The sequence below is a fragment of the Phacochoerus africanus genome, chromosome 3 (genome assembly GCF_016906955.1).
Source record: "Phacochoerus africanus isolate WHEZ1 chromosome 3, ROS_Pafr_v1, whole genome shotgun sequence".
Lineage (NCBI taxonomy): Eukaryota > Metazoa > Chordata > Mammalia > Artiodactyla > Suidae > Phacochoerus > Phacochoerus africanus.
This window is the reverse complement of record NC_062546.1, coordinates 28605157-28631139: the sequence shown is the minus strand read 5'-3', so window position 1 is coordinate 28631139 and position 25983 is coordinate 28605157. Positions and strand designations below refer to the sequence as shown.

Below are 25983 nucleotides of genomic sequence, written 5' to 3'. Positions count from 1 at the left end.
CTCAGTGCGTTAAAGAATCCAGTGTTGCCTCAGCTGCAGGTAGGTCACAGGTGCAGTTCGGAATCAGTCCCTGGCCCCGGGAACCTCCATATGCCACAGGTATGGTGATAAAAAAAAAAAGATATCACTACACAATTATGAGAATGGCCAAAACCTGGCACACTGACAACACCAAATGCTCACAAGAATGTGGAATAACAGGAACTCTCATCTTTTGCTAGTGGGAATGCAATAATGGTACAACCACTTTGAAAGACAGTTTGGCAGTTTCTCATAAAACTAAACATACTCGGAGTTCCCCTTGTGGTTCAGTGGAAATGAATCCGACTAGTAACCATGAGGTTGCTGGTTTGATCCCTGGTCTCTTTCAGTGGGTTAAGGATCCAGCGTTGCCGTGAGCTGTGACATAGACAAGCAGCTGTAGCCCCGATTTGACCCCCAGTCTGGGAACCTCCATATGCTATGTGGGTGCAGCCCTAAAAAGCAAAAACAACAACAACAACCACAACAAACTAAACATACTCTTATCATATGGTCCAGCAGTTGCCATCTTATTCATAATTGCAAAAACTTAGAGGCAACCGAGATGTCCTTCAGTAGATAAATGGATAAACTGGGGTTACATCTAGACAATGGACTATTGTTCTGTACTAAAAAAAAAAATGAGCTATCTCGTGATTGTTGCACAACTATACATATAACAAAATGCATTGAATTTTTAAAAAATGCGCTATCAAGCCATGAAAAGATATGGAGGAACATTAAATACATATTGCTAAGTGGAAGAAGTCAATCTGAAAAGGCTACATACTGCATAATTCCAACCATATGACATTCTGGAAAAAGTAAAACTATGGAGACAATAAAAAGATCTGTGATTGCAGGGATTAGGGGGCAGACGAACAGGCAGAACAAAGGAATTTTAGAGCAGTGAAAATACTCTGTGTGCTACTATAATAATGGATATATGTCAGCACACATTTGTCCAAACCCATAGAATGTACAACACCAAGAATGAATCTAAGGTGAACCCTGGACTCTGGGTGATAATGACATGTCAATGCAGGTTCATCAGTTCTAGCAAATGTTCCACTCTGCTGGGAGGGGCTGATAACAGGGAGATTATTCGTTCGTGGGGACAAGGAGTTTATGGGAAATCTCTTACTTCTCAATTTTGTTTGAACTTAAAATCACTCTTTAAAAATTGTCTTTTTAACACAACATTATAGATCAACTATACTTTACTCTTTTTTTTTTTTTTTTGCTTTTGTTAGGACCAAGGCATGTGGAAGTTTCCAGCCTAGGGGTCAAATTGGAGCTTCAGCTGCCAGCCACAGCCACAGCCACAGCAATGCGGGATCCAAGCTGCATCTATGACCTACACCATAGCTCATGGCAATGCCCGATCCGTAACCCACTGATCGAGGCCGGGGATCGAACCTGCAGTCTCAGGGATACTAGTCAGATTCTTAGCCCGCTGAGCTGCAGCTGGAACACCCAACTGTACTTTAATTTTTTTTTAAATTGTCTTAAAAATAAAGTACTTTGTGGGGGGGAGGTCCTCCTGTATAGTACAGGGAACTATATTCAGTATCCTGTAATGGGGTTCCTGTGTGACTCAGCAGGTAAAAGACCTAACATTGACCCTGTAAGGATGCAAGTTCGATCCCTGGCCTTACTCAGTGGGTTAAGGATCTGCCATTGCCAAAAGCTATGGCATAAATCACAGAGGCAGCTGGGATCCAGTGTTGCTGTGGCTGTGGAGTAAGCCTTAGCTGGATTCCCCTAGTCCAAGAATCCATATGCAGCAGGTGCAGCCGTAAAAAGAAAAAAAAAAATAGAGTATTAAAAAAGGGGGGGTCCTACTGTATAGCACAGGGAAATATATTCAATATCCTGTGATAAACCATAATGGAAAAGAATATGAAAAAGACTATATGTTTGTATAACAAATACTTTGCTATACAGCAAAAATGAACACAACATTGTAAATCAATTGTAATTCAATAACATTTTTTAAAAAATAGAGTGGGTGCCCTGCGGGGAGAGGGAAATGGGAGTGGGGAGTCAGGGACGGAAGCGGCTTAGCACCAAGGTGGGGGAGGAGCCACAAAACTGGGCTTCATTGAGAAATTACACTCAACTTTGATGGAGGAGGAGGGTTTCTGTCTGGTCAGACCCGAAGACATGGTCACTCCAGAAGACGCGGGCAGATGGAGCGAGTGTTTCCACGTGGACAGATGGAACTGTAAGCGTTTCCACGGGACCGAAGGCCAGGGTGCCCTGGTCAGGAAGGCAGAGGGGCCAGCTGCTGTTCTCTCAGCCTGTTCTTCCCTCCTCCTCATATTTGGCAGATTCCTACTCAGCCTTCACATGCCTCTAGGCTGCCGGAGAGGCCACGTGGCTGGGGAAGACTGAGCGGAGCTCCTCTGCTGGCCCCTGTGTGACCTCAGGATAGTCCCTTTTCCCTCCCGGAGCCTCAGTTTCTTCATCTGTAAAATGGGAATAGCAATACGTACCCCAGAAGGTTGTGATGAGGAGCAAGTGAGATGAGCAAAATACAAGGTCCCTTCCCCAAGAAGCTTATGTTCTCGTGGAGAGAGACGGCAGCTGGCAGACAGATAAATACGTAGCCATGTTTACTGCTGTATTCCCGGTACTCGGAATTGTGCCTGGCACATAGTAGGTAGTCAACGAACATTTGTGGATGATTGACTAAATGAATGAATGAAAGCAATGATAAATACTCTGGAAAGAGGGGTTCCCTTGGTGGCGCAGCGGGAACGAATCCAACTAGTATTCCTGAGGGTTCTGATTTGATCCCTGGCCTTGGCCAGTGGGACAGGGATCCGGTGTTGCCATGAGCTCTGGTGTCGGTAGCAGACACAGCTTGGATCCCAGTTGCTGTGGCTATGGCATGGGCCGGCAGCTGCCGCTCTGATTCGACTCCCAGGCTGGGGACCTCCATATGCCACGCGTGTGGCCTTAAAAATAAAAAAAAAAATTCTCTGGGAGTTTCCGTCGTGGCACAGTGGTTAACGAATCCGACTAGGAACCATGAGGTTGCGGGTTCGATCCCTGCCCTTGCTCAGTGGGTTATGGATCCGGTGTTGCCGTGAGCTGTGGTGTAGGTCGCAGACGTGGCTCAGATCCCGCGTTGCTGTGGCCCTGGTGTAGGCCCAAGGCTACAGCTCCAATTCGACTCCTAGGCTGGGAACTTCCATATGCCGCGGGAGTGGCCCAAGAAATGGCAAAAAGACAAAAAAAAAAAAAATTCTGGAAAGAAGTAAAGCAGGGGAAAGAGGGATGCTGGGGGTAGAAGGGGCAATTGCTGCTTAAGTCCCAGTGATCAGGGAAGGCCTCCCGGAGGAGATGAGATTTGGGGGAAGATGGGAAGGAAAGAAGGGAATGAGCTGTGGGAATTCTGGGGACAGTGGGTACCAGGCAGAAGTGGGCTCCAGGAAGAGGCCCGCGTGGCTGGAGCAGGGTGTGCAACAGAGGAGGGGAGGGGCTGAAGGTCTGGCGTGGGTGGGCTGAGAATGTGACCTGAGCCCCCTCTCCGCTCCCAGGGACAAGGCCTAGGACAGAGTCCAAGCTGCTCCATCCCTTCCCAGGCAGGGTGCTCCTGGGCGGTGGGGGACACCCTCAGGTGCCATGCGCCCTGTATGCCAGGCCCTGGCTTTATTGGCATAAACTCAGGGAACCATCCTCACCTCTAGGAGTAGTACTGTTACTGCTGCTCCGTTTTCAGAGCAGGAAGCTGGGACTCCAAGAGGCAGCTAACCTTGGGGCCGGAACCGGGTCTCTCTGATGCCAGGCCCTGGCTTGCACCGTCCACATTGTCCTGGAATTCTTTGTTTACAGCTCGCCTTCCCCTCTGGGCTGCAGAAGGCCTGGCGTCTCATTCATGGTTTTATTTTACTCCCAGGGTCCCCCGTGTCAAAAGCTGCCCGAGGAGTGAATGAATGAACATGTCTTCCAAGGAAGGCCCTCCCCACCTTCCGGGCCCGTTCACGCCCTATTTGGCTCCTCTGGGTTGTGCTGGAAGGGGAGGGGGCTGGACAGAGGAATTTCAAGCCGCCTGAGGGTCCAGAGCAGAAGAGAGGGGGAGAAGAGGGGGAAAAGTGAAAGTGAAGGGAGCCGGAGCCCCTGTGAGGAGGCGCAGACAGGGAAGGAAATCTCCCGGTAATAATTCATCGGCTCAGGAAGCAGCAGCCTGGCCTGGGGCTGCGTGTGGGGCTGGCCCTGCAGGGAGGGGGCTGCTCAGGCTCCTTCTCCTCCTCCCCAAAGCCCAGCCTGGCTGGGGTCACGGTCAAGTGAGGGGGGGTGGGGGGACAGCCAGGTGTGGCAACACCCTTTCCCAGACGGCCGAGGATGTCAGGGACGGCTCTCCCAGCAGCCAAGGGAAACCCTCTGGCTCCCCGCCTCCCCCCTATTCTGGCCTGGATCCGGGAAGACAGGAAAGCGCAGCATGGCCAAGCGGGGAGGCACGGTCAAGAGAACGGACGCCCAGGAGGAAGATGGGGCCCAAATGCACCTCGAAACCTTCCCACTCCACTCCCTGTGCTCTCTCTGCTGCACAGGCTGGCTGCCATTTGGGCTGAAGAGAAAGTTATTTTCAAGGCCAAGTGAAGACAGGCTTGGCTGGTCCCCAGGATGGAGCTGGGAAGGGGGCATGGGGAACATGGGGACCCCGGCAGCCTTCATCAGCTCAGTAACTCTTCCCAGTGCCTCTGAGGACATGTCAGATGTCAGGCTGAACAATCCAAGTTTTCCATGAGGAAGTCAGGCAATGAGGGAAGGCAGTTCCCCCCATTCTCCCCCCTCGGCTTTTGGGGGTGTGGGTTGTTGGCATTTCAAGCACCAGGAAAGGGACGGTGTGGCTTTGGAGCCAGGGAGGCTGCAGCAGTCCAGGATGGCTTTGTGAGGAGTGAGGGAGAGAGGCTTGCATTTTATTGGGGTGCAGACAAGACAGGGGTGATAGTGAAGAGGAACAGTGGCGCCCAGTGTCCTCACTCACCCTGAAGTCCAGAGCTCTCTTAGCTGTAAATGGTGGGTGCTTTCCCACAACTTCAGCCTGGCACAGTAAAGATCAGCAAAGTACCACCTCTGTCTGACACAACCATTTTGATGGTAGGACCTCAACCAAAATGTCAACCATGGGAAGGCAAATGTTTTGTTGTGTTCACATCTCTATTCTCACCTAAAATCATGCCTCGTCTAGCAGCGACTCAATAAATATTTGTTGAATGAATGGAGCCACTGGCAGTGTGTGTGTGTGTGTGTGTGTGTGTGTGTGTGTGTGTGTGTGTGTGTGTGTTTTGTTTTGTTTGTTTTGTCTTTTCAGGGCCGCACCCTGGCATACGGAGGTTCCCAGGCTAAGGGTCTAATCGGAGCTGTAGCTGCCCGCCTACGCCAGAGCCACAGCAACCCCAGATTCCAGCTGCATCTGCAACCTACACCACAGCTCACGGCAACGCCGGATCCTTAACCCACTGAATGAGACCAGGGATCAAACCTGCAACCTCATGGTTCCTAGTCAGATTCGTTTCCACTGTGCGACGACGGGGACTCCTTGTTTTAAGTTTATGTCAGGGATGTGACACTATTGAGTCCTTATTTGGAAAGATGATAGTGTTTCTCCAACACTTCTCCGTGGACACCACCACCAAAAAAAACAAGCTTGTTTCTCTTAGAATCCTCTTTCCGAACGAGCAAACTCAAGGCAAGGGAGAAGAAGGGACTGGCCCGCAGTCCCCCTGTGGTCTAAGCTGAGGATAAGGGGTCCGGATCTGGGCAGAGCCCACCCCCTGGCGTTTGCTCTGCTCGTCCGCGGGGACCAGGAGCCTTCAGGGCGGGCCACCGGCTCGCGGGCCTCTTTCAACCTGAGGGAACGGGGGTGGCGGGCGCGTCACCATTGGCCCGCGCGCGGCGGGGGCCTTCCCATTGGCCGGGACGGAGCCCTCCGCCCCGACTGGGGCGGCCCCGGGACTGGCCCCTCCCTCGGCTATAAGGCGGCGGCCAAAGGGGCCGTGGGAGCGCGCGGGAGCGCACGGCGGGGCGCGGCCAACGCTGGGACTCAGCGCATCGCTGGACGCGGCCGGGCGCCCATGGCGTTCGCGCTACTGCGCCCCGTCGGCGCGCACGTGTTGTACCCGGACGTGAGGCTGCTGAGCGAGGACGAGGAGAACCGCAGCGAGAGCGACGCCTCCGACCAGTCGTTCGGCTGCTGCGAGGGCCTGGAGGCGGCGCGGCGCGGCCCGGGCCCCGGGGGCGGGCGGCGGGCGAGCGGCGGCGCGGGCCCGGTGGTGGTGGTGCGACAGCGGCAGGCGGCCAACGCGCGGGAGCGGGACCGCACGCAGAGCGTGAACACGGCCTTCACGGCGCTGCGCACGCTCATCCCCACCGAACCGGTGGACCGCAAGCTGTCCAAGATCGAGACGCTGCGCCTGGCGTCCAGCTACATCGCGCATCTGGCCAACGTGCTGCTGCTGGGCGACGCGGCCGACGACGGGCAGCCGTGCTTCCGTGCGGCTGGCAGTGCCAAGAGCGCGGTCCCCGCCGCCCCCGACGGCGGCCGCCAGCCACGCTCCATCTGCACCTTCTGCCTCAGCAACCAGCGCAAGGGGGTGAGTACGCGGCCCTCCAGCACTGCGGCTTCGGGGTCAGGGAACGGGCCGCTTAGGGAGCCAAAGAGGGGCGAAACCCCAGCGAAGGGGCGGGGGGACGACGTGGAGTCGTCAGCGGTGCGGTCTTCCAAGCCCAGGGTTCGGTGCGAAACAGAACCGCTCACTTAAGGGCCCCCAAACAAGGGGCACAGGGAAGCCCAGAGCTGGGGCGTGATTGAGAGGATGGCGAGCGCTCATCGAGGAACCCCTCCTCCAGCTGAAGGTGTGTTTGAGGAATCATTACAAAGACCATCATTTACTGAAAGCTTCGACATCCTGGCGCGTTCCTCCTCCTCTTTCTTTCTACCTTCAGGAGAACCCAATCAGGCAGGTCGTTCTGCTGGATTTATCACTCGTGAGAATCTGGGGCTTAGCGGGGTACCCACATGTATTCAGTTGGGAAGCCAGAATGCAGACTCTGGGTTTGCTGGTATGTGTTGCCCTGAGCTGCGGGTACAGTAAAATAATTGTCCCACATCCTCTGATTGACTCAAGGTCAGGACAGGAAAGAAAAGGGAATACACAGCCCCCCAACCAAGAGCCGGGGGTACCCAGCTGATGAGCAGCAGGAGTGAAGGAGGGGGGGTCCCTGAGGACACCCAGCCCCTAAAGGGATGGAATGTTGGGGAAGGGCACTGTTGAGCCAGCAGGGCAGAGCTGGAGGTAAACTTCCCGGACCTTTTGTATGTAAGGATGAGAACCGGGCTGGTAGGGGATGGAGGGGGCTGGGTAGCAGTTGCTGGGGGTGAGGGTGGGTGCGCTACTGGCTGAAAGCTCATTCTCCTCCTGCCCAGCCCCCAAGGAGCCTGCTTCACCCCCAAGCCTTTACTCCTTCTGGCCTGGGCTTTTCGCAGAGTGAGGAGGCTTGTCTGTGCCAGCTTTGGATTCCAGCAGCTACCATTTACAGCCGGAGAAACTGAGGCTGAGAGTCCCTGACCTACATGGCCTTTTGGAAAATGAAGGGGTGGGGGGATTGGGGTCAGGCCTCTGGGTCCCCCGTCTTTGAGTCTCACCACTGCCCCAGCTCCCTTCTTCACTCTATTCTTGGAGGCCTCTGTGTCCTGGCCTCAGACTGCCTGCTTCTGGCTCACCAGATTCCCATCCTGGCCTCTCAGCCCCATGGCTGCTTCAGTTTCCCTAAGTCAGAGCTCTGACCTGAACTCTCTCCAGGGTCCCTGATAGTCCCATCTGTGGGCCCCGGTCATTGCTCCAGGCTGGGCTGGGAAGCTGGGGTTGCAGGGCACCGGGGTGGGGGGGAGAGCTGCTGGTGTCCAGCCTGGGGTGTGAAGGGAAGACTGGCTCTCGGTGATGCTCCTTGACTGCCTTTCACCTGTTCACTCAATTCAGCAAACCTTAACTACTCAACAGCTGCTTTTTGTCGGCTCTGAGACCCTCCCAGTGGAGGTCGTAGGCCACCATCCGCCACAGTCAGGAACCCCCAGTGCGGGGCCAGGGCCAGGACCAGGAGGTGCAGACAGGGATGCTGGGGTCTGATGGGGTGGGGGCAGGGGCATAAAGGGACTGTCAGGGCCAGAGGAAGCCCCTGACTCAGGGGCTAAAGTCCTGATAGATGCTTGGGGACAAGGGAGGCAGATGAAGAAAAGGCGTTCTGGGAGCAGGGCACAGTAAGAGCTGGGGTCAGAAAACGTGACACAGAGGGGAGTTTCCATTGTGGCTCAGCAGTAATGAACCCGACCAGTATCCACGAGGATGTGGGTTCAATTCCTGGCCTTGCTCAGTAGGTTAAGGATCCAGCGGTGCCGTGAGCTGTGGTGTAGGTCGCAGATGTGACTCGGATCCTGCGATGCTGTGGCTGTGGTGTAGGCTGGCGGCTACAGCTCTGATTGGAACCCTGCCTGGGAACCTCCATATGCCGTGGGTGCGGCCCTAAAAAGCAAGAGAGAAAGGAAGGAAAGAAGGAAGAAAAAAGAAAACATGACACAGAGAAGAAAAGGGAAGAGGTTGAAGGCGGCAGCACAGAGGGGAGGCGACGATGGCCAGTGACAGCAGTGTCAGCAGCATTGATGATCACTGATCTCCTGTTCGAATGAATCGCCCTCCAAGTGTTATCGCTGAAACCCCCCAGGAGCTGGGGAAGGATGCAATGGTCTCCCCGCCTGCTTACCAATGCTGTCAGTGGTTCAAAGACCCCTCTCGTGATGGAGTCAAGATTTGAACTCAGGCCTGCCTGATTGGGAGTGGGAAAGGTTACTGTGGGAGCGCCTGTAACAGCGGACTTGAGGGAGAAGTTGTGTCTCTCACAGGTCCATTCCCACCGCAGGTAGGCTTGGGTTGGGGGGCTTCTCTGCCGGTCTTGGGCCTATCCCACTGATCACAAGGCCTCGCCAGGGTCTGGCTGCTTCCCTAGGATCTGTCCGCGAGACCTAGAACCTAACCAAATTTGGCTGCAGAAGCCCTGCTCTCAAGCCCACAGGCTCCTCTGGGAACAGGCGGAAGGGGTGATCCTGGCCGCCTCTGGCCCCTCAAAGACTCAACTGGAATAAAACTGGCCATGTTGGGGAGCTGGTGGGGGGCTTCCCTCTGAGCTTTGGGGACCAGAGAGATCCAAGGCCCCAGACCCTATCCCTTCCCTCTGACCCACCACCTCCCTCCCGGGTGGCTGGTCTGGGGCTGGGAGTCACCAAGGAAACAGCTCCCTGCAGCATCGTTCCGTTTAAGGAGGGGTTAGACATGGCCCTCGGTGGCAGGGAGGGCAGGCGGAAAAGGTGTTCTTGCCTCTGCCATGTTTTCCTGGGCGGTGGAGAGGGATAGGAGTACCCAGCTTGGGCGCACGCAGAGGGCAGTGGGTCCAGGAGGCACCATCACCAGAAGATGCTGGTGCTAATATGTGTGAACATTCGTTGGACACTTACTGTGTCTCTAACCCCGGGCTGAGGGCTCTGCTGCTCTTCACCTGTGTCATCCTCACGGTAACTCCCCTCTGTGGGAAACCAAGGCTCCATGACCTGAATTCCCTTGCCTGAGGTCCAACAGGTAGTCCAAGACAGAGCAGGGATTGAAGCCTGGATCCACTTGACTCAACCACCCCTGAACCACAGTGCTTGCCAGAGCCGTTGGGACAAAGAAGAGTACCTTGCCAGGGCCTCTTCAAGTCCTTTTGGCAGTTTACAGGCCTCTTTCACAGCTTCACTTGCATTGGACTGCCCCCTGGGGTGGCAAGTAGACTCCTTTTGTCCCCATTTCATAGATGAAGAAACTGAGGTTCGGGGAGGTGAACAGTCCCAGGGTTCGCAGGGGACCCAGGTCTCACAATGACTGCCAGACTTGGGGTAGAGGTGGCTGTCCCTGACCCTGACGACTTAGAGTGACAAGGTGGGAGGCTGGTTTTCTGTCCTCCAGCCTCAGCACTCCATCCCCCGCCACCCCCATCCGCCCTTCTCAGCCACTGCTGCCAGAGTTTGTCTGAGAAGCCCAAGCCCCAGGCTCTGCTGGGACTGTGGCCTCAGCCCTCAAAATAGCCCTGCCTGTGAATGAACACGCTGTCCCTGGGCCTGGAGAGCCTCAAGGGAGGCTGGGCTCGCATCTGGATGGGATCTGCCCCAACCTGGGCCCAGGAGCGGAGGGGGGGCAGGGGGCAGAGCTCCCAGATGGTCGGCTATTTCTCCCTCGATGGCTGAGAAAAATGCCGGTCCCATCACCGCCTAGCCATGCTCGGGTGGGGGGCGGGGAGCATTTATGGTGGGATTTCAGACACCGTTGTGTCCTGGAAACAGGACAGGCTGTTGGACAACATGGATTTCTAGCCCAGCTCTTTTACCAACTGGCTGGGTGCCTCTCACCAGTCATGCAAGGCGGGAGGCTGCACAAGACGGGGTGCTCTAATGTCTTTGACCTTGCCGGCTTACAGTGAGGATGAAACCCATGTGTCAGACCTTAGAATAGTGGGTAGAGACTTGCCCTGTGGCATGAGGGACAGGTGCCTCCCGGAGCTGCCACCATTAGCTCGTCTTCTAGTGGATGCACCTGATCCAAGCAGCACTGGTTGGCAGCTGTTCCCTGGGCTGGGACTGGGGCTATAGGGTAAAGGGCCACCCTCTCACCTGAGAGCCCAGCCTGAAGGGGGAACACAAGAGGAACCCCATCTTCCCTTCTGGGCTTTATCCTGGCGAAATGGCCCCAGAAAGGCAAGGAATGCTAGACAATTGTAGGAATAAAGAGATCTTCCCACAGTAGGACCAGAGAACATATTCCTGGCAGAGGGAACATCCTGAAAGAAAGCAGGGAGGCTAGAATTCCAGAATCCACTTTCGAGGTCTGTGAGGAGGCCAGGTGTGAGAGAACCACTGTAGGGGGTGTTCTGCCCTTTAGAGTAAAATAGTATGGAGTTCCCTTGTGGCACAGTGGGTTAAGGACCTGGTATCATAACTGCTGCAGCTTGGGTCGCTGCAATGGTGCGGGCTCACTCCCCGGCCCGGGAGCTTCCACACGCTGCGAGTGTGGCCAAAAAAAAAGAGAAAAAAGTTGGAGTAAAATAGTATGACTTAAACTGTATTGGATTTTTTGAAGCAATAAATTACGTGGGGAAGAAATGAAAAAGGTAAAAAAAGTATATAGAGTAAAAAACCTGCCTCCCATCCTGTCTCCTCATCACAGTCCTCTCCTCTGAGGAAGCCCACCAGCGGCTCCGCATGCGCCCTTCTCCGTGGACATCTCAGAGCGCAGGAACACGCGCTCGGTCCTCGTTTTTGCCCTTAAACGTGTTATCTCAACATCACCCCCGTTAGTCCATACAGAGCTTCCTCTACCTTCTGCTGCAAGAACTTGATTGTGGGGCTAACTGATTTGTCTATCAGGTCCCCTATAGCTGGATGCGGAGGTTAGTTCCAGTGTTTGTGGTGACCTGATCGAACCCCCTCTTACCTCTCTCTCCCTTCCTGCAGGGTAGCCGTCGTGACCTGGGGGGCAGCTGCTTGAAGGTGAGGGGGGTGGCCCCGCTTCGAGTGCCACGGAGATGAGCCTGGACCCCTGAGTCATTTGCTGCAAGCAGGACCCTGAGAAGGAGGCGAGAGGCCAGCCACTGGGAGAACAGGGGAGAAGACCCCAGGAGCCAAACCCAGGTCTCTTCTTCGTGTAGGGACCGGAGGACAATGGCCTGGGCCCCTGACCCACTGAGCAGGACCCCTGGGACATCTCCATCCCATCCTGGAGAGCTATGAGGACCCACCCAGCCGGCCCCAGCCCTGGCTGGTCAGAGACAAGGCAGAACTTTTGGAAAAACAAAGACTCTTGGTGACAAAGGTTGTGTGCACATCTGTACGTGAGTGTGGATGTGGGTGTGTGTGTGTGAGACAGAGAATTGATGGGTTTAAAATAAAAGGTATTTTTAAGTAAAACATGTTGCCAGCTGAAGAAGGAAGGAGCCTGGGGACATCAGCGGTCAGAGGTGGCCCCTCTGCTGGACCCTGGAAGAGACACAGGTGTCACAGATGCTCCTGTGCCGTGGAGGGGGTGGGGCTGGGGGAAGACAGGGGACCCCCCTCTCAAGAAGTCAAGATAACCAAACTTTCCTCACCATCTTGAGCAACTGTTGGGTGTCTGGTGTGGTTGGTTAAAAAAAAAAAAATCTTAATTTTATTTATTTTTGAATAAGGAATATATTCATCCACATGGTTCAGAATTCAAAAGGTACAAGAGGGTGTGTGGTAAAAAGTCTTTCTCCCTCCTGTCGTCCAGCCACAGTTCTCCCGCTGCATGCAGGCTCGGCCACTGATTTTTTGTGACATCCCTATCCCCCGTGAAAAACCGAGCAAATACAAAAATATCCATATGTGTTTCCTTCCACTCTTTACACACACCGTAGCACATTGTACCTGCGTTCTCTGCTCCTGGCATTTTTCCCCCTTTAATCTAGCTTGGCTGTCATCCCAAGTCAGTACATAAAGGTAAAGGGTATCTTCATTCCTGTAGTAGCCGTCTATTCTGTTTTGCGGATGTACCATACTTTAACCCGTTCCTTATCCGTGTCCTTACAGACAGGGCTGGGTAGGCCTGTGGTTTGCCACGTGTGCAAATGAGTGTGTGCTAACAGGAGGTACTCTTACCCTGGTTGTAGCTGAGATAATTTGAAGGAACAACGACACCAAAAGGCACATGGTGGGGTGACAGCATGACGTCTGCCCACCTGTAAAGCCCAAAGGGAGCCCCTTTCTTGCCCTGGATGTGCCCCAGATGGGGTGCCAGCCCCTGTGATCCCGATTATTCTCCCAGCAGCTGTGGGAGGTGGGGGCTGGCGTTTCCCCATCTTACCTGAGAGGGGAAATGGGGAAAGACAGATCATCAGTAGAGCCAGGAGTTTGGGGCTCCCTCTGTGGGACCCTGTCCCTGTGGCGCCAGGATCAAAGAAGCTGGGGAGGCAGGGAGAGGACCCAGGAGAGGTGGCAGAGCCAGGCAGCCACCTTTTCCTCCAGGTATATCCATATGTCTCTTTTTTTCATTTATTTTTTTAACAGACTTTTTTTTTTTTTTTTTGGTCTTTTTAGGGCCATACCCACAGCATATGGAAGTTGCCAGGCTAGGAGTCTAATTGGAGCTATAGCTGCTGGCCACAGGCACAGCCATAGCAACACCAGATCCAAGTCGTGTCTGTGACTTGCCACCCCAGCTCATGGCAATGCAATGCTGAATCCTTAACCCAATGAGCGAGGCCAGAGATTGAACCTGCATCCTCATGGATACCAGTCAGATTTGTTACCGCTGAGCCACAACAAGAACTCCTTGACAGACATTTTTATTTAGTGTTTACCAGCTGAAGCCTGGCTCCAGAATCCAGGCTTGTATCCATTCCGCTCTGTCACCCCCTGTATTTGACCCTCAGACTGAGCCTGAAGTGGCCCATTTTGCAGATCAACAAAAAAATCCCCCTTCAGGAGCTAATTAGGAAAGCATATTGTGCTCCCCAAACCTACCCAGGTCCCAGTCCAGGCAGCCCATGCCAAAGCCACAGGAAAAGGACTGTGGCCTTGTCAATGGCAGGAAATCTGGGAGTGGGGACAGAGCAGACACTTGGGTGCTCTGGGCTGGAGCCCCACTTCTGCCACCAGATTTGCTGTGCAACCTCGGAGAAGTTGCTTAACCCCTCTGGTCCTCCCTGGCCTGAGCCCTAACCAGCAAGAATGGTTAGGACAGAATAATAACTATTTGTTTTGCCTTGTTTAATAGACCATTTACGCACTGAGTAAATGACGCGAGTTGTATCCAGTTGTGTGCGGTGTAAAGTCTGCACCTCCCTCAGGGTCCTCCCCAAAGGCAACTGCTGTTAGCAGTTTCCTGTGTGTCCTTCGGGAAATGCTCTATACTGATTCCTGGTTCTGAAAAACTATTTATAGGTTTCTCTGCTTAGGTTTTCATTGTATAAACTAAATACATGTGCTGATACTATAAGACCCTAGTAATCACCCATCCCAGAGACAACCAGTTATTCCTGTAATAATCTTGGAGTTTTTGTAAAACACATCCACTTAAGTAATCTCTTGCAGCACACTAAATTAAAACTTTGTCAGAGTGTAACATGTGCAGGACAGTGCACAGGCGAAGTGTGCTTTCACAGGCTGAACACACCTGCGCACCCAGCGTGCAGATTAAGAAATGCAATTAGCAGCATCCTGGAAACCCCTCTTGCACACCTCCTCATACTGGGTTCCATCAGTTCTGTTACCTTTGAGGTAGATAATGCATTTACAGAGTTCACAGTTCAAAAGACATAAGAGCTAGGGGAGTTCCCGTTGTGGCTTAGCGGAAAATCCAACTAGGAACCATGAGGCTGCGGGTTCGATCCCTGGCCTCACTCAGTGGGTTAAGGATCTGGCATTGCCATGAGCTGTGGTGTAGGTCGCAGACATGGCTCGGATCCTGCATTCCTGTGGCTGTGGTATAGGTCAGCAGCTACAGCTCCGATTAGACACCTAGCCTGGGAATCTCCATATGCCGCGGGTGCGGCCCTAAAAAGACGAGAAAAATAAAAGACACAAGAAAGAAGAAACTGACAATGAATCTCCTTCCCCCTGACCAGCCACTCAGTTCCAGTTCTCAGAGGCAGTCCTGGTAAACAGTCTTAGGGATTCCTACAGGGATAGTCTGAGACAACAGCAAATCACATCTATCTTTTTCTTCCATGCACGAGATAGCATTTTACACACTGTTCTGCTTTTGGACTTTTCTCTTAACACCTTGGAGACCCTTCATGCTTTTTCAAAGCTGCATAGTGCTCCGTTCTGCACATTTCGATGCTTGCCGTCTTCCCTGAGCCTGGTCCTGGGGTAATGGACAGTTAATGTCTCAGAGCCCTTATGAGCTACAAGGCCAGCCCCACCCACGTGACTCGGGAGAGGCACAGCTGTAGGCCAGTACCTCTGGGGCCATTTGCCTAACATCCCTGCCCCAACACGTAAACTTCCCACCTTCAGGATGGGCCAGCCCAGCCAGGCTTCTCCAGGCTGCCTGAGTGAGGGCCCACTTGGGGCCAGAGGAGTAAAGGAGCCCAAGGAGAGGAAACCCAGGGCTGAGGCAGGTGGAATGAGCAACTTTAGCCAGGCCACTGGGGACCCTGAAGGGGGGGCTTAAATATCCAGTCGCACCCTCTACTCAAACCTTCTTAGACACAAGAAGCATCAGCGCAAGAAGGATTTTGGCATCCATCATCTCACAATGAGAAGCTGAGCCAGAATAGAGGACGCCACCTGCCTGAAGTCCCTCAGGGAGTCCCCAGCTCTGCGGGGCCGCCAGGAACCCAGGTCTTCCCACTGGCCCCTCAGGGCTCTCTTCACTAGTTCCACACTTGCAAGTGGGAATGGGGAAACCGAAGCCCAGAGGGGGGGCAGCAATGGGCCAGAGTAACACAGCACGTGAGGTGAGCGGGGCTGAGAAAGCAAAGTTGCTGCCTCCAGCCCAGGATCCTCCACCACACTGAGTTCCTCTCATTAGCCTCGGGGCACTTCCAGTTTATGAGGCTCCTAGTTGATTTAAAAAAACCAAAAACACCATGGAATAGAATTCCCAGAACTCTGACATATTTAGCAATTAACTCTTTTGAAAAAAAAAATTTATTTTATCAAAGTATAGTTGCTTTCCAATGTTGTGCTAATTTTAGCAAGTTAACTCTTTTTTTTTTTTTCCTGCCACCCCCACAATATGTGCCCAGGCCTGGGATCGAACCCATGCCACAGCAGAGACCTGAACAACTGCAGTGACCATGCCAGATCCTTAACCTGCTAAGCTACATGGGAACTCCATAGCAAGTCAACTCTTAAGCATCCACATGCCATAACAAGTAGGAGGCATTATCGTGAGAAGATGAGAGGATTTACAAAAACACCAATCCATGGGACACCCATGTAACATTGAATATCTTCGTTCAACTGCGTCTGCATCTCCTGCTACTGCGTGTTTTACCTCGTGTGGACCTGGTTTCAAAGATCTAGACCTGGACGGCCAAATGCAACATGCCTCTGGGCTCAATCCTGTCCTGCAGGGGGCTAATGCTGCAGAGGACATTACTGGGTGGTTGACAAAATCAGAATAAGAACAACAGATTAAAGTAGTGTATCAATGTTACACTTAACTGAATTTGCCAAGAGTTTGATTATGTAAGAGGATACCCTTGTGCTTCAGAAATACACCCCGAAGTATTAAGGGGTAGAGGACCACGAGGTAGGGGACACATGCTCAAATGGCTCAGAAACAAATCCTATGTGTGAGGGAGAGACGGCTAAAACAAATGGGGCAAGCAGTGAAAACTTGGTGAATCCGGGGGAAGAGTATGTGGGAGTTCCCTGCACTGCTTTTGTCACTTGTCTGCATGTTTGTAAATGATTGCAGAGCGAAAAGTTAAAGTCGAGACCTTGGCCGGCTAGGATGTGAGGCCTGCCAGATGGGCTCCCGGCCCCCTCTGACCTGCCCTGCTTCAGCTGCCCCAGCGGAGGACAGAACACACCCCCAGTGGACCCAGGCAGCCCTGCCCATGACCCTCAGGCCCCTGTGCCCTTCAGGAGGCTAAGGTGGTCCCAGCGCTGGAGCCTCCTGCCACCGTGATTTATGTCCCTGGGAGCCTCAGCAGCTGCGAGCTCGGGTCCCGCCAGGCGGCCTGCTGGAGGGGTGGGGGCAGTGTTTGCTTCTCAGCGTGTCTAATCCGGACCAGACTTGCAGACCCCACGGGCCTGGGATCAGGCTCCCAGGGGGCCAGGGTCAGAGGGTAGGCCAGCAGGGCCTGGAAATCGGGGAGGTGCTGAGGACGAAGTGGCTGGAAGGCAGGAGACCCCGCCTGGTCTAGCTCGGCCACTGCTCCTGTGGGACCCGGGGTGGGTGTCTACCTCCCTCTGGGCCTTGCTCTTTCCCTATCTCAGCATAGCCCTCACAGAGTAGAGCAGAAGGGCTCTGTACACTGAGACTGACCAGCCGTGAGGGAAAGAAGGCTGGTAAAACTTAGGAGTGGGTGTTTTCTTCTCTTTTCTTTTCTTTTCTTTTTTTTAGGGTTGCACCTGTGACATATGGAAGTTCCAGGCTAGGGGTCAAGTTGGATCTGTAGCTGCCGGCCACAGCCACAGCAATGTGGGATCCAAGCCACATCTGTGACCTACACCACAGCTCGCAGCAACACAGGATCCTTAATCCACTGAGAGAGGCCAGGAATAGAACCCGCATCCTCATGGATACTTGTCAGGTTCCTAACCCACTGAGCCACTATGAGAACTCCCTATGAGTTGGTGTTTTATGAACACCCAGACCCTCCAGGCTTGGAAAAGTGCCTGGCTTTTGCGAGGGCCTACTATGTGTCAGGCCTTGGCCAATGCACTTTACATGAGTACATACATAAATTAATTAATGTAGCCTCTTCAGCAAGTGATTGCTTCATTTCATTTCATTCCTAGATGAGGCAACTAAGGCACGGGAAGTTAAAGAGCTTGCCGGCGTCCACTTGGCCCTTGGTAAGCGAGTTGATTTGAACTTAGTGCTCTGGCCGCAGAGCTCCCACGGGGCTCTCAACTGCTGGCCCACGTGGCCTCAGCAGGTACGTGCCCAGTCCTATAAGGGTCTGACTGAACCTGGCCTTCCAGAACAAGATAGAAAAGGTCATCCCCTTCTCAGCCCTGCCCAGACCCAGCCTGCACCGAGGGAATTGGAGCCTGTGTTTGGCTCCAGGAACCTACATCTTGCATGGGCTCCCAGCATTGCTGACTCTCCCAAAACTGGAGAGGCTCAACCACGGGCTCTTGGAGGGTTTAAACAGAAGGGCCTAGAGTCTAACTCCTCAGAACCCCTGAGGTATCAGTGGAGACCCCAAGGCCCAGAGCAGACAAGATGCATCCCCAGTGTTATGACACAGCAGGTCAGACATGAGCCAGAGCCCCATGGCCCTGGTCCCTGTTGTCATTGCTGGTGACACCACCCAGAGCAGCAGTAAGCATGAGAGTCGGAGACACCGCTCTGGGTGACTTACAAGAACTGCCTCACTTAACCTTGCAACAACTCGTGAAAGTAGGTACTGTTGTCATTGCCATTTCACAGACTAGAAAACCAGTTTCAAGGTCATCGGCCCAGCAATGGCATAGCCATGATTTGAACCCAGAGGGTCTGGCTCCAGATCCCATGGCCTCAGCCACAGCAAGGAGGTAAAACTCAGTAGGATGGAGTTTCTGTTGTGGCTGAATGGGTTAAGAACCCACCATAGTGTCCGTGAGGATGCAGGTTTGACCCCTGGCCTTGCTCAGGGAGTTAAGGATCCAGCATTGCCACAAGCTGCAGTGTAAGTCACAGATGCAGCTCGGATCTCGTGTTGCTATGGCTGTGGTGTAGGCCAGCAGCTGCAGTTCTGATTTGACCCCTAGCCTGGGAACTCCCATATGCTGCAGGTGTGGCCATAAAAAGGAAAAAACCCTCAGCAGGAGACATAGAAGAGAGTTTAACAGCATAGACCAATTTATGGTGGATGGCTTAGCCTGTCAGTCAGTCAGTCAACAAACGTGTATTGAACTGTTCTGTGGACCACGTGAGGCTCTAGAGATCATCAGAGGATAAGATGGATGTGGTGCCTGCTCTCACAGAGGCCGTGGTCTATCAGAGCAGCAGGCTCTGAACAAATAGTAAAAATATGACAGGTCCTTCCAAGGCACATGGGGATGTGTGAGGGGGCGAGAGTAGCGGAAACGTGAGGATGATGACTCTGAGGCAAGAAAAGGCTTTGCCAAGTGTCAAAGGTTCTGCAAAGTTATCCGGGCCACCCCTGTATGTTTGCATGATGGAGCACCTGTGGGTCCCTGGGTCTCCCCTGAATATAACATCCCTGACACATCTCCTCTGAGTGCCCAGAGCTGCTCTGCAAAGTAGTCAAAGCAAGGTGCACCTCTGCCGAGAGAGGAAAAAATAACAGCAAAATTCGCAGAGCCCCACATCTGTGTCGGGCATGGTGCGAGCCCTAAAACTCACTTACTCCTCCCCATCTCCACAAGGCCGGGGCTGTTAGCATCCTCACTGTTCCCCCAGATCGTGCAGCCAGCTAATGGCAGGCCAGGATTCAGACCCAGGCACGCAGGGTCCAGAGCCCACCCACTTAAGCTTCCTCCTCGGCTGCCCATACGCTCAGTGTTGAGGTTCCAAGGCAGGAGGACACAGACCCAGGCCAGAGCCTCCCAGGGCCTCCCACGGAGCCAGCAGAGCAAGACAGGAAAGGTCATCCCCCCAGCCTGGGGCTTTACCCCTGCCCAGAGCCCAGCCTGCAGCGAGGGAATCAGAGTCTGGGTTTAGGTCCAGGAACCTGTATCACATGGTGCTGTCTCATATCCACTCTGCAAGGTGGATTTTACCCATTTCACCGACGGTTCTCAAAACAGGAGCAGGGGCTGGCTGGCCTGAGGTCGCATAGCCAGAAGTGCGTTTAGACCTCGAACCCAGCTCTGCGGTTCATCCCATCTGGAGAAACCCACGCCTAGAAGCGCAAAAGATACTGGCAACGGGCCTTCAGCCATAGAGGAGAGAGGGATGGGCCCAGAGCTTAGGGAAGTGAGAAGGCGCTGACCAGCTGGGAACTCCGTGGGAACATCTCTTGCCCCCAACCCCACCCCACCCCAGTGCATCCACCCCGGGCAGCAGCCAGGGCAGGGCGAGGAAAGGGTCAGGGAGGTGGGCCTTGGATTCCCAAGGAACACACCCCCTCCTGTCCCCTGTGGGGTGGTTAAGAAGCCAACCCTGAGCTGGGCCTGTCTGCAGCTCGAGACCCTGGCTCTTCTCCTTGACTCGGCCCCCTCCCCCCACCTTCCCCGCCTCCCCCCCTTCTCAGCCCAGACCCATCACCTCCCCCTCCCACCCCCCCACCCCCGCCCCAGCTCTCAGAAAGCCCTGGAAAGGCTGCTTTCTTTGAGACAGGAAGGTGTCCTCAAGTCTCAGGAAGGAAAAACAGTCAAGCTGAACCCACCAAGACCGTCTCCAAGGGGCCGGGGCTGGCACAGGGCCAGGTCTGACATCACCTGGGAACTGCCACGGCCGCAGCTGCAACACGCCTCCTGGGGGGACGAGCTTTTGCTATTAAAAAAAAAATAATAATAATAATAAAAAAAAAACTGTTTCCAGTCTGGTGTTTTTAACTGTGCTTTTTATAGTGGGCCCTGGGGCGTGGGTGTTTTGGTGTCCACCCCCCCCTTTTTTCCTCACGCCCTGATTTTCACGCCACACAATGTAGCCTTTGACCAATTCCAGCTAATTCCCGGGGGATTCTGCGTGGGACTCCTTCCAGTCTCTGATCCCCTCAGATTATCTTTTATCTATCTAGAGACATTTAATTTTAACTTTATATATATATTTATATAAAAAAATATATATATAATATTTGCCCACAGTACCAAATTCAAAAGGTACCTAAGCTCATGGGATGAAAGTAAGTCTCTCCTCTGCTCCCCACCCCAATCACCTCCTTCCCATCCCCTGAAGCCATCCCTCTCTTATTTTATTCAACAAAATCTCCTCTAGTTATTACTATGCGCCAGGCACTCTTCTAAGCAATTATCTAATATTAACTCATTTAATCTTCCTAAAAACCTTTTGAGGTAGAGCTTCCATTGGCTATTTTCTTGTGAATATTGCCAAAGATATTCTATGCATATAGAAGAAAATCTAGATGTATAATCTTACCCTCCTCCCTTTTAAAAATAGAAGCTAATTATACAACCAGGTCGGCACTTCGCTTCACGTACTGAAAACTGTATCTTGGAATCATCCACATTGGTGTGTAAAGAGACTCTTCATTCATTCATCTTTACAGCTGCATCGTATTCCCTTCCATGGAATGATGTGCCACAGCATAATGAATGTGTCCACTCTTGGCGGACATAAAAAATATTTCCAACTATTTCTCTTATGAATTATGCTGCAATGAATTGCCAAAGTGATCTTTGCCAAGCATAACGTGGACCTCATCCATCCAATATTCAAAAATTCTCCATCTTTATCTTTTATGCAGAAGGGCATCTTAAATGTAGGTGTTATCAGAGTTACCTGGTGGCCTAGCCATTAAGGATTTGGTGTTGTTGGCTTGGGGTCCATCTCTGGCCCAGGAACTTCTGCATCCTGTGGGTGTGGCCAAAAAAAAAAAAAAAGAGTATTAAATGCAGGAGTTATCAAGATCCCCGGTGAGACTCTGATGAAAGCAATGAACCTACTGTCTAAAAATAACTCATGGGCATCTGAGTTTCATATGAAGTTCAGAGACTCCTGGAAACCCCACTGTGGACACAACAATGCCAGGACACCTCCCCTGGCTGTGTGATGTGTCTATGGTTTTGAAGTGGGCACTCTGCACTGCCAGCTTCCTGGCTGCTGAGTTACAGAGAGCTATGAGAAAATTGCTGAATCTGCCAAGCCTTGGTTTTTCTCATCTCTAAAATGGGGCTAATTGGAGTTCCTGTCATGGCTCAGTGGTTAACGAATCCGACTAGGAACCATGAGGTTGCGGGTTCAATCCCTGGCCTTTCTCAGTGGGTTAAGGATCTGACAATGCCACGAGCTGTGGTGTAAGTTGCAGAAGCGGCTCAAATCCCATGTTGCTGTGGCTGTGGTGTAGGCTGGTGTCTACAGCTCTGATTGGACCCCTAGCCTGGGAACTTCCGTATGCCAAGGGAGCAGCCCTAGAAAAGGCAAAAAAAAAAGACAAAAATAAAAAAATAAAAATAAAATGGGGCTAATTAAAGTGGTTTCCTCCTGGGATTATGAAAAATAAATTAGATGCAGACCCTGAAGTGTTTAGCTCGGCACATAGACGTCCTTAACCCAGGTTAGCTGTTATTGTTTCTGCAAGGTACATTCCAAATCCATTCATTTATTCAACAAACATTTATTGAGAACATACTATGGGCAGGGAACTGGAGGGAGTTCAAAGCGGTGAGGAAAAGAGACTGTGAAAAATTAAACCAAACCAAACAGTCATGCGTGATTGCTCTCTGGGCTCTGAAGGTGGAAGAGGCGCCAGGGGGTTGGGGAAACAGCAGAGGAGGCAGCCTGCGGGGGTGATGGTCGGGGAGTCTCTGCAGAGAGTGGTGCTGGGGTGGCTTTGAAAGGATTACGGGGGAGATTTGGTAGGTAAAGAGGAAGCTGTGTAGGAGAGGGTACATACAGCAGCCTTGAGGAGAGATGGTCCGAGGCAGCAGGGGGACCTCACGGGAGGCTCAGAGTGGCTGAAGTGGGGGAGGTGAGGGCGAGGAGAGAGGAGATTGGAGGGCTGGACAGGGCTGGACTGGAAAGTGGGAAGCTGCGGCTTTTGCCAAGGGAAGGACTGGTCAGAGGGGCAGGTAGAAAAACACCCCAGTGACCATGCAGAGGCCCGGTTGGCAGAAGGCATGAAGGCCGCTGGAAAGCCAGTTGGGTCATCCGTGTAAAAATGATAACCTTGAGAGTTCCCATGGTAGCTCAACGGGTTAAAAACCCGACTAGTAGGAGTTTCTGTTGTGGCTCAGCAGTTAACGCACCTGGCTAGTATCCATGAAGATGTGGGTTCCATCCCTGGCCTCATTCAGTGGGTTAAGGATCTGGTGTTGCTGTGAGCTGTGGTATAGGTCGCAGACATGGCTCAGATCCTGCGTTGCTGTGGCTCTGGTGCAGGCCAGCAACTGTAGCTCCAATTAGACCCCCAGCCAGGGAACCTCTATATGCCGTGGGTGTGGCCCTAAAAAGACAAAAAAAAAAGATAACCTCAACTAGGTAGTGTTGGTGAAAGGAGGCAGAGGAGGGCAGCAGCCCAGGAGAGAGAGTCAGGAACCAGAGGTGAATAACTGCTCCAATTAAGAGACTGCTTGACGTTAGCAGACATTTCTCCAAAGAAGATATGCAGATGGCCAGTAAGCACATGAAAAAATGCTCAACATCACTCATTATTAGAGAAATGCAAATCAAAACCACAGTGAGGTACCACCTCACAGCGGTCAGAATGGGCATCATTAATTAGTCTACAAGTAACAAATGCTAGAGGGTGTGGAGAAAACAGAACCCTCCCACACTGTTGGAGGGAATGTAAACGGATATAACCACTATGTAAAACAGTATGGAGGTTCCTCAGAAAACGCTATGCAGAACTACCATATGATCCAGGAGTCCCACTCCTGGGCACACATCCAGACAAAACTACAATTCAAAAAGATCCATGCACCCCTATGTTCACAGCAGCACTATTCACAAAAGCCAAGATGTGGAAACAGCCTAAATGTCCATCAACAGATGCATGGATTAAGAAGCTGTGGTACATGTACACAATGGAATACTACTCAGCCATAAAAAAGAATGAAATAATGCCATTTGCAGCAACATGGAAGAAACCAGAGATTCTCATACTAAGTGAAGTAAGCCAGAAAGAGAAAGACAAATACCACATGACATCACTTATATGTGGAATCTAAAATATGGCAAAAATGACCCTATCTACAAAAGAGAAACAGACTCACAGACATAAGAGAACAGCCTTGTGGTTGCCAAGGGGGATGGGGGAGGGAGTGGTGTGGACTGGGAGTTTGGAGTTAGTAGATGCAAACTACCACATTTAGAATGAATAAGCAACGTGGTCCTGCTGTATAGCACAGGGAGCTATATCCAATCACTTGTGATAGAACATGATGGAAGATAATATGAGAACAAAAAAGTATGTACATATATGACTGGGTCACTTCACTGTACAGCAAAAATTGGCACGATACTGTAAATCACCTATGTTTTAATTAAAAATAAGTAAATAAAAGATTGGAGTTCCCATTGTGGCAAAGCAGAAACGAATCCGACTAGAAACCAAGAGGTTGCGGGTTCGATCCCTGGCCTTGCTCAGTGGCTTAAGGATCCGGCATTGCTGTGAGCTGTGGTGTAGGTTGTAGACGCGGCTCAGATCTGGTGTTGCTGTGGCTGTGGCGTAGGCCAGCGGCTATAGCTCCAATTACTCTCATAGCCTGGGAACCTCCATATGCTGCAGGTGCAGCCATAACAAGACAAAAAAGACAAAAATAAATAAATTAATTAATTAATAATTTTTAAAAAAAAGAAAGACTGAATAGAAGAGGGAAAAGTTGAGTAGAAAGGGCCAACTTGGAGTTCTTGTTGTGGCTCAACAGGTTAAGAACCCAACATAGTGTCTGTGAGGATGTGGGTTTGATCCCTGGCCTCACTCAGTGGGTTAAGGATTCTGCCCCTTCCCTGCCCAAACCTGCAAGGGTTCCCATCGCTCTTATAACCAAATCCAAAGTTCTCTCCCAGCCCATCAGCTCCTGCCAGTATGTGGCCTCATCTCCTTTGCTCTCTCTCTCTGGACCTCAGGCACACACCTCCCTGCAGTTTTTAGTTATACCAGGCACACCTCAGCCTCATGGCCTTGGCCTTTGCCGTTCCCTCTGCCGGGACTGCTCTTCCCCCATGTATCCTCAAGGCTGGATAATTTCCTTCATTCAGATCTTTGCTCAAATGTCAGCTCCTCAAGGAGGCCAGCCTTGACTGACCTCACCAAAATAGCACCCCTCTGCCCATCTATTTCTTTTTTTTTTTAATCTTTCATTTATATATATATTTTTTTCTACTGTACAGTGTGGTGACCCAGTTACACTTACATGTATACATCCTTTTTTCTCACATTACATATTCCACCATAAGTGACTAGACAGAGTTCCCAGTGCTGCACAGATCTATTTCTTTCTTTTTTTTTTTGTCTTTTGTTGTTGTTATTGTTGTTGTTGTTGTTGCTATTTCTTGGGCCGCTCCCGCGGCATATGGAGGTTCCCAGGCTAGGGGTTGAATCAGAGCTGCAGCCACTGGCCTACACCAGAGCCACAGCAACGCAGGATCCGAGCCGCGTCTGCAACCTACACCACAGCTCACGGCAACGCCGGATCGTTAACCCACTGAGCAAGGGCAGGGACCGAACCCGCAACCTCATGGTTCCTAGTCGGATTCGTTAACCACTGCGCCACGACGGGAACTCCTCTATTTCTTTTTTATTGTGGTAAAACAGATATAACAGAAAAGTCACCATTTTAGGAATTTTAAGTGGACCATCAGTGGCATTAAGTAGGCTGTGTACCCTCATCAGCATCTGTTTTCAGAACATTTCATTATCCCAAACAGCTCTCCACCAACCTTCATCCACTTCCTTTACCCTAGTATTTCTTTGTAAGTTATTCCTACCCGACTTCATGAAACTCGTTTATCTATTTATCACATTGACCGCCTGTCTCCTTGGACTAGAACTGAAGAGGGCATCAGAGGGCATGAACTTTGCCTGTGTTGTCCACTGCTACCTCGCCAGCTCCTCATAACGTAATAGGTGCTCATGAAACTGTTATGGGCAGATTAACTTCTCTTCCAGAGAAGGAGGACACAGGCAGAGGAGGGGACTGAAACTGTGCTGGATTTGGGTACATTCCTCTTTGCCAGCCCCTCGCCTACCCCTTCCCTAGTCCCCTCCTCTCTCCGGCCACGCCGACCGAGCCGTTCCCCACCCTCTTCCACAGCCTGAGTTGCCCCCTCACTGCAAAGATTGCTTCTTCTTCATGCATCAAGAGCCTCTTCCCTCTTGAAAACTCTGCTCAAACTCACCTCCACAAGAAAGAATTCCCAGACAAACCTTCATCACCCCAACCACGCTCCCCTTCCACCTTGCCCATGATGCTGTGCTTCTGCCTGGAATTTGCCTGGTCTCTCTTGAGTGAAAGAGATCGAAATCTAGCTCAGGGTAGCTAGTGGAACAAACAAATAAAAAAGGTAAATTATTGGCTTCCAGAACTGAGTCCAGGGCATGGATTTCATGGCTAAATCCAGGTGGTATGATATCATTAGAATGTTCTCTCTC

General features: G+C 52.0%; 1 protein-coding gene across 1 annotated transcript; it reads left to right on the top strand.

Moving 5' to 3' along the window:
- The first annotated feature begins 6037 nt into the window (after window positions 1-6037).
- Window positions 6038-12587, top strand: TCF15 (transcription factor 15). The gene is made up of 2 exons (XM_047771413.1): window positions 6038-6629; window positions 11570-12587. The coding sequence occupies exons 1-2, from the start codon at window positions 6111-6113 to the stop codon at window positions 11642-11644; spliced, it is 594 nt and encodes a 197-aa protein (XP_047627369.1). The 5' UTR covers window positions 6038-6110; the 3' UTR covers window positions 11645-12587.
- Window positions 12588-25983: the final 13396 nt, after the last annotated feature.

What these genes read in the sequence shown, in the direction of transcription:
- TCF15 (XM_047771413.1), top strand. Translation starts at nt 6,111, where the DNA reads ATGGCGTTCGCGCTACTGCGCCCCGTCGGCGCGCACGTGTTGTACCCG. An exon ending in TCAGCAACCAGCGCAAGGGG is followed by an intron (nt 6,630 to 11,569) that starts GTGAGTACGCGG and finishes CCCTTCCTGCAG; the next exon opens with GGTAGCCGTCGTGACCTGGG.